At 40.8% G+C, this 12,726-nt stretch overlaps 1 protein-coding gene across 3 annotated transcripts in view; it reads right to left on the minus strand.

Annotated features, from left to right (window-relative positions):
• The window catches only part of Copg2 (coatomer protein complex subunit gamma 2), a 125,959-nt gene that overhangs the window by 25,746 nt on the left and 87,487 nt on the right, over positions 1 to 12,726 (minus strand). For all 3 annotated transcript variants that reach the window (XM_005365787.3, XM_013353239.2, XM_026788592.1), the window contains 6 exons: positions 11,875 to 11,950; positions 10,976 to 11,079; positions 9,959 to 10,084; positions 9,174 to 9,236; positions 8,588 to 8,727; positions 7,681 to 7,852 (listed from right to left, as the gene is read on the minus strand). In XM_005365787.3, the coding sequence (XP_005365844.1) occupies positions 7,681 to 7,852; positions 8,588 to 8,727; positions 9,174 to 9,236; positions 9,959 to 10,084; positions 10,976 to 11,079; positions 11,875 to 11,950 (681 nt within the window). The remainder of the gene's footprint in view (positions 1 to 7,680; positions 7,853 to 8,587; positions 8,728 to 9,173; positions 9,237 to 9,958; positions 10,085 to 10,975; positions 11,080 to 11,874; positions 11,951 to 12,726) is intronic.

Here is a 12,726-nt window from a genome sequence, read left to right on the forward strand (position 1 = left end):
AGCTGGGCCACTGAGTTAACAAACTAGCATAAGCAGTGGAAGGAGCCAGCAGCTGAGAGAGCAGAGGGTACACAGAGGCTCAGGGGAAGGCACCACATCAAGGATGGTACAGTAAGAGTGAAGAAAAAGTAAGAAGATGGAGAGTGTGGAATGGAGCTCAGTCACCCAGGGAAGGAAGACAACAAGTGAAGGGAGCGTCTGCAGTAGGCTGTGGTGAGCACGATACCCATGAAATATTGGGACACTATGTGAGCTAGATATAAAGGTCTCGGACAAGTAGCTGACTTGCTTGTAATGTGAAGAACTAGGAAGCGAGGCTGGCAAGGGTGGGTTCCAACAGCATGGACTCGGGAGAACTTGTTTTGGACACAGAGGCTGACAATGTCAGGAATGGGTGAAGGTCGGGAAGGGAGCCGAGAAGGGAAGACTGATGAGGAGTTCGTGCACTGATTGAAAGGCAGCAGGTGAAGTTAGTAGTGTAAGCACAGTGTCGGTGACAGAGAAAGGAACAATCTGCAGGGGATGGTGGTAGAAAGTTTAGGGCCCCCGTATGGAAGAAAAAGCGATCTTTGGCTTGCTAGTGAAAGATGGTGTTGAGCTGGATTAGGGCAGTTGGTGTGGGGAAAAAAAGAGGCATTTCAGTCTCCTGAGCTTGTGGTGGATTCAGTCAAGGATGAGGGGCCACTATGGAAAACAATAAAGCAGACAGTAGAGTTCCCTAGCTGAGATCCTTAGCAGATCTCAGGGGGCAAGTTTGTTGAAAAGATGGTATTAATGTCAGATTTTAGCGGGACAGAAAAGATGAGCAAAAGCCCGGAAGTTTGTAGAATGGAACTGGATGGTGTTTATAGCAAAGGGACAAGAGTGGCTTGAGTTAATTTAGAGGAAACCAGGTGAGGTGCACCTTACAGACTCCTGCACAGACACCTGTTAGAGCCACCTCTGCAATGGGACTGGACTCATAAAGAGTCCAGTACTAGACTCTCATGAAGAGAGTCCGGTAAGAATGTAGATATATGATTGTGCAAACGGCGGAGGCACAGCTGGGTACCAATGCGGAACAGCCACTTCGCAGTTGACCTCTGAACCTGTGCTTCTACTGTTCAAGATTGGCTGAAAAGAAAAGAGGTGCGTTGTGAAACAGAGAGACGTGTAAGGGGTCTTGGTGAAGCCCAGGGTAGGAAGGATGTTCCAACTACCAGGCAGGAAGGACCTTCTAGCCGTTCAAGGCAGGAAGGACCTTCTAACTGTCTAGGGTAGGAAGGACGTTCCAACTACCAGGCAGGAAGGACCTTCTAGCCGTTTAAGGCAGGAAGGACCTTCTCACTGCCCAGGGTAGGAAGGACCTTCCAATACCATGGGAATCTCACAGGTTCAGGGTGAAGGTAGGTCACTAGTCCATGAGCAGTGGAATGAGCCTGGCCTAGAAGGCCAGGTTCTGGTGACAGGTTGGGCTTAGGCTACCGTGTGCTTGATCGAGAGGAAAAACGGTAAGGAAATAAAAAAGAGGGTATAGTGTGGTATTTACATAAGGAGAATGTCTTCAAATATAAATACAAGTATAATGAATATTGTATTTCCAAGTGGCAGCAAGGAAAAGAGAAACATCCAGTGGGCTTCAAGTAGTGTGTCAGCAACGAGCAAGGCTAAGTTCTTTTTAGGGGGTTTGCAACAGAGGTGAGAAAGTGAGGAGTAGGATGTGTTAGGACTGGCTTTACTCTTCTGACTTGCTGCTTGAAAGAAGAGGAAAATGTTTGACATGGAAGAGCTGAAGGAATGACAGTCTAAGACAAGGAGCAGGTAGAATCAATGAAAACCCCACATCAGTGATGTAAACAGCTTCAGTAGTGGTGATGGGACAGTGATGGGAAAAATCTGAGTATGAAAGCAGATACAGGAAGAAGAAAGTCCTGGAGACGAGAGTCATGAGTACGATCAAGTGGCATGTTGTAGGTTGTTTGAGAAAAGTATGGGCCACAGAAAAAAAGCAGAGGTTTTCTACTAACTAGAGGGCAAAAGCAGAACAGGCTTCAAGCAGTAGGGCTGTGGAAAGGGAAGTAGGCATATCAAGATGATGTAGCAGTGAAGTCAGCTGGAGAAGACAGGGCAGAGGAGACACCCAGAGAGAACAGAGCAGAGCACAGGGAGCAGGGAAGAGGGGACACAAGCTGGACAGGAACAAGAAAGCGGGAAGTCCTAGAGGCAGAAGGAGGCCCTTAAGAGTGCTCCAGTCAACTTGCAAACCATACTTTGGGAAGAAAAACCAAACCAAATCAAACAAGGATGGGAAGCAACCTGCAGGGAGATCTATGATCTTAAACCCTTGAATCTTGTTAGAATGGTACAGATCTGCAGCCAGGCTCTTTACTTTGGGTCTGGCAGGAAAGGGAGGATGGCAAGGATGGTTGCAGGGACAGGATTTGGGCTAGGGTTGATACAGCTCACTGGACTGGATGGAAGGTGGGGACTGGACTGGAGACATGAGCCTAGTTTGAGGCATTGAGAAGACATCTTACTGAATGGAGCTGGCAGATGGTTCTAGGTCCTGTGTTTACAGTGATGACTAAAGCCTGGGAGAATACTGAAAATGCTCAAAAAAAAAAAAAAAAGAGTAGATGACGAAAGGACAGAAATAAAGGGTGAAGAGCCAGTCTGTAGGAAAAGAGAAGGCAGGCATGTTATCTGTGCAGAAACAAACAAGCATAAAGGTGGATCCAAGAGGAGAGTGAAGTTCTGAGGAAGTGCTAAGATGCTCAAATGAGGATTTCAAGCAGTCACCAACTAGAAAGCTCGAGGCATGGAATTGAAGACTGAAAGTCTGAGAGAAGAGGGGGCCATCCACAGCAGTGATTCGTAACCGGGGGGTGGGGGGTGGGGGGTTCCACCCGAGGGGTGGGTGGGCACGGCCCCCAGGTGGCCTATCAGAACACCAGAGGTGAGGCAGTGATCTGCTCACAAATACTAACAATAACACCAGTTAGAAGAAGGTTCTGATAGGCTACTGGGGGGCCGTGCACCCCTGGGTGAGAATCACTGGTGGAAGGCGGGGGGGGGGGGACTGGCGATGGCTACAGAGAAGGAAGGGTGAGCAGATGGAGGCTGTGAGTCCAGGCAGATGGAGACATCAAGTCATGACCGTCAGACTTGGGAGAAAAGGTCCCGCTGGTGCAGGGGGATGACAGTGAGCAACTGGATGCAGTGCAGAAGGAAGGTGTGAGAAGGGTGAGAGCTGTGTGAGGTTTCCTGTCAGGAGCAGGAGCGCAGTGCCAACACTGTGGTCCCTGCTGAGGACTGAGGTGGAGGAGCGAGGCTGGAAGAGATGGCTGATCCATAGGTGTGATGGCTCCATGCAGACTTGGTGCAATCAGTCTGATGCAGAGGACCAAATGTGTTGAAGTGGTGGATGTGGAGGACAGGTCAAGTGAGAGGGTGCAGGCTCAGAGGTCCACAGACTACACCAGAGCATCACAGAGGGCATCAGGGGTTGGGAGGATAACTTTGCTTCTCAGGGCAGTGAAAGGTAGAGCAGGAGAAGGGGTTAGCTGGACCCAGGACTGTTGTGAGGAGGCAAGGAATTTGTAGTAGGTGGGAGAGGATGAGAGAAGAGCTGGGCCACTGAGTTAACAAACTAGCATAAGCAGTGGAAGGAGCCAGCAGCTGAGAGAGCAGAGGGTACACAGAGGCTCAGGGGAAGGCACCATTCAGGGAAGGTACACTCAGGATTTAGAGGGGAAAGAGAATATGAAGCTTTCACTTCAGTTGTGCTAATTGGAGGTGGCAGTACTTTGAAAATAATCGGGAGCACTATGTCACTGAAAATCACGGCAACAGTACTTCCAAACCAGAGAACCACTGTTCCACAATGGTAGGCCTGAGAAGCTAGTCTGGTTATAGGGGAATTCAGAAAGCATCTGGACTCACAAGAGCTTGCCCCAGGCTCAGAGGGTGGCAAAGGTGGGAGCAGTGAGTACAAATCAGGACGTGATCAGATAGGGCTAGAAAGACTCCCGAATCCATGCACCAACTGTTAAGGTTCCAAGAAAAGTGTTGAGGAAGAATCAGCATGTCTCTGAAAAAATTCACATGAGAAAAATATATGGAATGGTCTTACAAGGATTAATCCTGCATCCAAAGTAGACACTGAAGACGGTGGCAATAGGCGGGTAATAAACATTTTGAATCCAATTGGTCACACAACTGATGAGAAATGAAAGGGTTAGAGGTGGACAGAACCAATTGAAATTGTGGCTCACCCTTGATAATGGAGCCAGTGCAGGAAAGCAAAAGCCAGAATTCAGGTTTTCCAAGGTGGGAGGTGTTATCGGATCTCCAGGTTAAGCAATGAATGATACAAAGACTTTGAAGGCCTAAGCAGAGTTGTCTTTATAAGAGAGACAAGTCAGGTGACAAAGCCTTCATGCATTATAGAAACAACTTCACTGATTTTAAAAGACAGAAGAACAAAAATCACAGGAAAGTAGTGATACCATCACATGGTTGAATATAAAATCAGAAAATATGAATTAGGTTTAAGGTTTAGTGGCAGGAAGATCACAAGTTCAAGGCCAGCCTGAGATACAAAGGGAGACCCTGTCTTAGAAAGAAAGAGGAAAAAAAAAAAGAAAAAAGAAAAAAAAAAAGAAAAAGACTTAAAAAAAAAAGACTTTAAAAAGGGGGTAGGGAACGATGGTAATTGAGAAAAAAATTGGACATAGGTTGAATTATATTGAACATGGCCTGCAACAAAATCCACATGTCCCAAATGGAAAAGAAATACTGCTAACAGAACTGGGTTATGTGACTAGTGTTCATTTTACATCATCTGGGATTTATTTAGGACACTTTGAATGGTCAGATGGGTAGTAGTATTGCTTACTGAAGATCTATACTGAATAAAGGAAAATAGGAATTGTATATATTAAGAACTTATCAACAGAGAATCTGAATGCCTAAAATCTTCATCAGCTATCACCTGTGAATGGGTTGAGTAAGGAGAACAAATGGTCACATAGACATGTGTTTGTGAACAGCTTGATCAACAATCTTCAGTATTTGATAGCCAATGATGTTTATAGGTTGAGCAAAGAAAGGTATAATTAACAGAATAATATTCTGGAGAATACTAGAAGGCATGTATCTTTTGAATTGCAGAAGAATTGATTTTAAAACTGATAAGAAAAAAATTAAGCAATTTCAGAATTAAACAAAATATTATCTATTATTTACTGTGTCTGGTGCCAGATCAGATATACACAAAGAAAATTATTTTTCCAATTCACAGAATCAGCATGTGGTAAGGCCAGAACTCAAATTATTACACCTATCTATTAAACCCATATTTCTCTTTAATATGCTATATTATTTTCAAATTGAAGGAAATCATAACCAAAAACTTCTAACTTCTATTTTTTTCCCTTGTGACCATAAGGAAAAATATTTTTCTGAGATAAGATTGATATTAGAAAGTGAAAGAATTTGAAGTACTGGTTAATTTTTAGAGTATCTGCAATGGAAAATGTTCAAAAAAAGAAGGATGGGAGGATAGGTAAGGACTCCATTACCATCTATGTCCTGGTATTTTACTTCATTCTTTGCAAAGTAGAGTTGAGATTGGCTATGGGTTAAAATTTCATGAATTTTAATAAAAACTAAAGAATAGAAAGGAGTAATCACGCATATGGTAACCAAACACCAAAATGTTGAAACAAGATTAGACTTTATAACCACATTCTGCTACTGATCAGGAAACACTCTGAATCTAATGTAAGGAAAATTCTCTCTAATTGCCAAATTTTTATAAACAAAACCCAAATAGTCCATAGCCAGCAGACCAAACATTGAGACCTTTGGGCTAATAATGTGTAAGATCTGTTTTAAAAAGAAGTTCCCTCCTCAGTAAAGAGGGCTGAGGCAGTGTCTATTACTCCTCTCTTGGGGAAGTGTGTACTCTTACTGTTGTTTTCCTATTGTCTATGTAACTACTGTGATTTTAATACTGATGTTTGTGTATTTGGTATTGTAAAACTGTACTTATTCTTTGAATCCCATTCCCTGTGGACTGGGTTCCTGAGTTATCCCATATTAGAGGGCATCTGAAGAGCTTGAGTAGCTAGTATTCTCAACTGCGAGGGGCTGGAATCTACTACGGGTTCAGATTTCACTTCCCTTTGTAATTAAGTGGTAAAGTAATGACAACCCTTAAAAATAAAACAGCCCATAGGTTTCGCGAGAAATGTAGTGATTGTAGAGGAATTCTGAAGCAAGGAAAAATGGCTGTTTGGAAAATAATATAAAATGCAGTCTCCTGGGATGATGGCAAAAGACACTGAGCTACATAAAGGCCGGATCCAGATATAAATGTGTAACAATGGCAAATAAAACTAGCTTTACTTGAGAACAGAAACCTTAATTATTCTTAGCTGACATACTTCATACACACACACACACACACACACACACACACACACACACACACACACCTAGAGAGGAAAACAGACCAGGAGAGAAAAGTGAAGCTCTAAGGAAATGGAATGTGTAAAAAATCTCACAAGGGAATAAAGGAAGCAATGGAATTTAAAGACAGATGGCCTAAAGCTCAAAGGAGAAATGTCACAGTCCAGATAGGAAAGTGCCTTCCCACCAGGGGGACTCAGCAATGGTGCCAACATGAATCTACCTCGTGCCAGAGTCTGAGTAGTCTAGTCTAGCGCCCAACACAGTTAAGACTGGTCAGGGGCTCCCATGAATAAACATCGAAGAAGGGAGTTAGGAGAGGGGCTATCAAACAAATGGAACTAAGCCCCAAATGTAACTGAATGATGACTGGGGATAACTATTTACTAGTACTTTATGATTTCTTGTAACTCTGTAACTTCCCTTATGTTTGTTAATATTGTTAATTTCTGTATTTCCTGTACTTAATTAGCAGTAAAAACTGTTTAACTATAATGTGGTATGTGTGCTTATTTCTGGGAAAGCTGGGTAACTACTGTTAGGTGGTCTATGTTGAGTATGGGAAAATTGAGTGAGGGAAAGACTTCAATTGTGATATATTCCAACATTTTATAAAGGATATATTGTCTAGACTATCCTAAGTCCTCAAATAAATACTATCACTGGCACTAGCAGTTGGCTCTCTTTTAGACCCCTTATGCCACCTCCACACCAAGACTGAACATAGGTCAAGTAAATGATAAAGCCTTTCTCAAATATGGACACAAAATGGTTGACTAAACTACTTATTAAGCTGAAACATTGCAGACCACAGCCTTATACAACAAGATGCTTAAAATGACGTGTTAAAATGCCAGCCATCTACTAAATAACCAAGTTTTCCCAGGAACACTGGAAGGAAACATCATGATTCTTCGAAGACATATCAGGTATTAGAACCTTAACTCATGGTTACATTGTTTCAACAGAAACCCTGAATTCTTTTGGGGGCTATCACTATATACATTCAGCTTCTCTTTTAGCATTATTATCAACAATCTCACAGATTTAGTTTTGAAAGTAATAGTTCTACAATAGTAACCAATTTTATAAACATACTCCACATAACATTAAGTTCTGGAAAGAATCATATTCTTGAGCATTAAATACTTGTCTAGACATTCTACCAGCTCAAGAGGTGATGCATTTTAGACCACTAAGTATCTTCTCCCTTCTATGAGTTAGTACCTGCTATAGGATCCTCATCTGGCAAGCGAACAAGTGTGTAACATATTCCTGGCTGATTGTAGGTGAGGCTGGGGGCTGGGATGCAGCAAAGAACTTCATAGGAATCAGATGGTTCCATTTGCACTGTTACTTTCTCCAGTAGCTGGTCATTCAGAGTGTTGGTACAATCAAACTGAAAAGTCAGCAATAGAAAAGTTGTAAAGAATAAGAAATATTTTCCAAAAAGTTGTTTCTACTCACTCATTTGTCCACAGCTCAACTCTGGAATCCACTGTATTCAACACTATAAATAGCACTATAGCCTCCTAAGATTTTTTTTTTTTAATTAGGGATTGAACCCAGGTTTCACACCTGCCACGAGTATGCTCCCACATCCCCTAAAAACTGCCCCAGTGAAATAGGCAGGCTTCTTTTTAGTTCTTTGAGTTGAGCCATCAGCTGATTTTTGTTTGTTTTTGTTTTGTTTTTCAAGACGGGTTTTTCTGTAATTTTGGGGCTTGTCCTGGAACTCGCTGTATAGACCAGGCTGGCCTCGAACTCACAGAGATCTGCCTGCCTCTGCCTCCCGAGTGCTGGGATTAAAGGCATGTGCTACCACCACCTGGATTAAATGCTGATATTTTTAAAATAGTCTATTTCTTGAGACACTCAATTTTATATCCTTTTAAATTTTAGTTATCAAAAAATAGCCCCTCAGAAGAAGAAACCTCTATACCTCTGAAAAGAAAACTAGAATTATTGCTAAATTAACCCTCTATGAAAGGAACTAGAATCATAAACTAAAGGGAAGTGAATTAACCCTCTATGAAAGGAACTAGAATCATAAACTAAAGGGAAGTGCTATTTGGCTCCAATATACCAGCTTATATTTAAAGGCCTAGAAAGAACCAAGAATTCTTTATCTCACCTGGAACACAATGTGGTCAGTAAACACGTGCTTGATACAGCGCACAAAGTATTCTGTCTCTGCCTCTGTGAGCTGAACAGGCTCAGAAGATTTGAACAAGGGCCCCAGACACATAAACTCAGGAATGGCAGCCAACTGTTCTGTTAAACACAAAGAGAAAGAAAAGTAGAAGTACAGTATGAAGAAGACAGGTAGAGACTTTATTAAAATGCTTTAGTTACCACGGAGTAGACAGATGGTTTCATTTCTATGGCTTTACTAATAACTCAACTCAACACCCAGTCAGTGGTCTCCAAGCTTCTGTAAAATAACTCTAGATTCCTGTATGCAGGGGCGGGTGGAGGACACACTGAATTGCTGATATTTTTCCCCTCTTAACCGACAAAATATGCCCAAGAACAACACTCCCAGGTAATAAATTAGTCACTGGAAAGTCCATGGACACCAGGTAATTCCAGCCACTATAACCTATGACATGGAAAAAGTTACTGAACTGAGAATTAATCAAATTGAATAAAAGTGGTGGATGTTATTAATTTATAATGCCTAGGTATTAAAATTATTACTTGTACTCATAAAAAAATACCTTGGAAAATGTCTTGCCTGGAAGGAGCCAACTTCTCTGGCTTAGGAGTCACAAGTGTGATTTCTACAAAGACAGATATAAGCAATCAAGTGAGTTTCTCTCCACTTTTAGCTAACTATGTATACAGAAAGAGATGAGGACAGTAACTTCTAGCAGATACACGGTGGCAAACAGCTTCAAGTATTGTGACATTTTATATTAAATAACTTTTAAAAAATTTCATTTTGGGATTTTCATCTTATTCTTGCTTTTGGGTAAAACTCAAGAGACAATCCTAAATTTAAACAATGTCATCTACCTTAGTACTAAAAGATCACCAATGGCTCACACCTTAAATCCCAGCATTTGGGAGGCAAAGACAGGTGAGTCTCTGTGAGTTCAAGACCAGCCTGGTCTACAGAGTGAGTTCTAGGACAGGGTTATGTAGACAGACCCTGTCTCAAAAACAAACAAACAAAAATTTAAAATGAGAGAAACTATGCTATTTTTTTGTTTTGTTTTTGTTTTTCGAGACAGGGTTTCTCTGTGGCTTTGGAGCCTGTCCTAGAACTAGCTCTTGTAGACCAGGCTGGTCTCGAACTCACAGAGATCCGGCTGCCTCTGCCTCCCGAGTGCTGGGATTAAAGGCGTGCACCACCATTGCCCGGCTTGAAACTATGCTATTTTTAAAAGCCTTTCCTAGTTTTATTTTCTAGGTTAGATGATATGTTACTATTTACAAGCTTTTTTTTTTTTAAATAAATTACCTACACTCAGAAAAACTAACAGTTAAACAGTTCTGTTACCTGACTTCTGTTCAAAGACAGGAGCCATAGCAAGTGGAATGGACTTCAAGTCAAAGGGTTTTTCTGAAGGCTCTAGTGTGTACTGGTGTAAGGCCTTTTCCATCCCTGGTATAGAAACTGTCAGACCTATAAACAGAAAAATCTCAGCATTACAATCTCTTCTTAAAGTTCTCTGAAGGAAGAGAAACGCATATCAAAAGACTATAGCAAACAGCTTTAAGTAGTGTGACATTTTGTATTAACTGACTTTAAAAAAACTTTTTTCATCTTGGGACATTTTCTTGTACTTGCTTTTGGGTAAAACCCAAGAGAGTTAAAATTAAAATCCTAAATTTAAACAATGTCATAAGTCTTATTACTAAAGATCTCAAACGACCCTTTCATAAGAGGTTACCTAAGACCATTAGAAAACACAGATATTTATATTACAATTCATAACAATAGCAACATTACAGTTATGAAGTAACATCAAAAATAATGTTAATGGTTGGGGTCAGCACAACATGAGGAACTGTATTAAAGGGCCACAGCGTTAGGAAGGTTGAGAACCACTGCTATAACCTAGGTATTCAAAGTAAAGATTAGTATATAAAACTGTTTTATAAACCTATAAACTGCCTTATTTCTTTCAAGGAAACGTGGGAATAGAGCATTAAAAATGTCAACAAAATGCAAGCATCTCTCAGAAAATTAAATACCTTAGCTACATGGGAACAAGAAAAGCAGAAGAAAATAAAAATGGGGAGAGATGTAAGAGGGAGCCTAAGAAGAATCAGGGATAAGCAATGTTCATTTGATCCTATTATATTTTTAAAAATATATTCTTATATATTATTTCACAGGAACTTCTATCACCAAATTAGGAAATACCTTTGTGAATATGGGGTTTCCCTAGAAATGGAATTGCATTCAAAGATTAAAACCATGCAACTGCCTAAAGGAGTCAGGTAATATGTGAATCACCATAAAATAGGTTTGAACAAGTATTATGTCCCCACATTCCTGCCTCTCACTGACCATTGAAGATATATGTAGCATTCAGAGCCATCTGTCTCTGCTGTAGTACATTCAGGTAGAAGGTAGCTCGGTCCCGTACCTCATCATCAGTATCCATCATACACCTGTTCGGAAGAAATGGCAGAGATGTGTTTCTATATCCCAAAGATTTCCAACAGTTTTGCCACCATTCCTGTAGAGCACAGTTGAGGTCATCTGATATGATTTTTATGACCGAGTCAATAACAGTCAACATGGGCTCCTAAATTTTCCACAATTCTTGAGCGGGTATGAGTTACTAAAGAAATGCTGCTATTGCAAATCAGAATTACTACATTAGGAGGCACTGATGTCACTAGGAAGAACACAGTACCATGGCATAATAATGTAGAGTCTAACCTTGAACCCAACAAAGACTTAGCTTCTCTAAAACTAAGAAATGAACATGTTTCACTAAGGAGACAAAGAAAACTAGTACTCAGTACTATTCTGATTCATTTAAACTAGTCAGTCTTTTGTTTATGACTTAATTGCCTTAATTATAAAATGCAATCACAAAATATTTGCTAAAATGGCCTTTTCTTTATTAATTAGGGAGGGATGAAGGTCATGAAAGGTTACTATCTTTAATACTTCATATAAATCGTTTAATATCTCTTTGAAGTTAGTGCTTATTGTACAAACTGAGGTACATATGTTTACCTTACTTTTTCAAAGTCACGTAAAAGAAATCCAAAACTCAAATTCCACATCTATCCTGCACATATAATTGTCAGAAATGGAAGCACTCCATTTGCCCTCACTAGTTCTATTAGCTCTACCCTTAACCCAGCAGTGTGTCTGACATAGTACAATGAGACTTGTCACTACTTAGCTACACGGAATCTTTATTTTTCAAAAACTGACATTCTTTTACATACCTTTGTAAGAGTACAAGGATGCTTGGGAGAAGGCTCTCATTCTGAGCTCCAAATTTAGCCAGAGCACTCACAGCAGCTATTATGAAACATAAAATGAAGCAACATAAATATTAGCTTCTCAGAGTTAAGCAATAAGCATTCCAAAAACAAATCAGACATTTGTGAGGCCAAGGTAGGAAGATTACTCAAAATCTGAGATCAGTCTGGGTTACATAATGAATTCTAGGCCAGCCTGGGCTACAAAACAAAAACAAACAAAAAACCAAAACCAAAGTGAATCCGAGAAGCAGCTAGTGTTCAGTAGAAATAAAGTCTCATCTCATTAGCAGTTCCTTGATTGCTTAAGCATAAACAGAACTGTAAAGCATCTAGTGAGCTCTACATGGGAACATGACATACTCAGTGAGGAAAAAGAATCATGTACATACTGAGTGTGAGCTGTCTCTACCGCATGACAGCCTCTCATGCACCCTCTGACATGATTTAGTTCAGGTTTCCAACAACTACCGCCAAGAAACTATTACTAAAATTCCTTTCATTCAACAAAGATTCAACGCTCACCTAAAGTGCACCTGGGAGTGGCAGGAGCGGAGAGGAGGAAAGCTAAAGACATGGTCTGTGCTGTAAGAAGTGAGAGTGAAGTGAGAAAGGGAGGTGAGGAACGAGCCTGCCTAGCATAGGAAATCTCTGCAGAACTAGAGCCAGGATGCTAGGTGAGTACAGAGATGGAGCTGGGCTCAGAAAAGGAAGTGAGACACTCTACTGCAGCTAATTTTGTACAATAGTTAGTTTGGTCACAGGGAAAAGGCAGGATAAGAGTATTAGAAAGAAAAGCAAATAAAAATGTCCTAT

The sequence above is a fragment of the Microtus ochrogaster genome, unplaced genomic scaffold (genome assembly GCF_000317375.1).
Source record: "Microtus ochrogaster isolate Prairie Vole_2 unplaced genomic scaffold, MicOch1.0 UNK4, whole genome shotgun sequence".
Lineage (NCBI taxonomy): Eukaryota > Metazoa > Chordata > Mammalia > Rodentia > Cricetidae > Microtus > Microtus ochrogaster.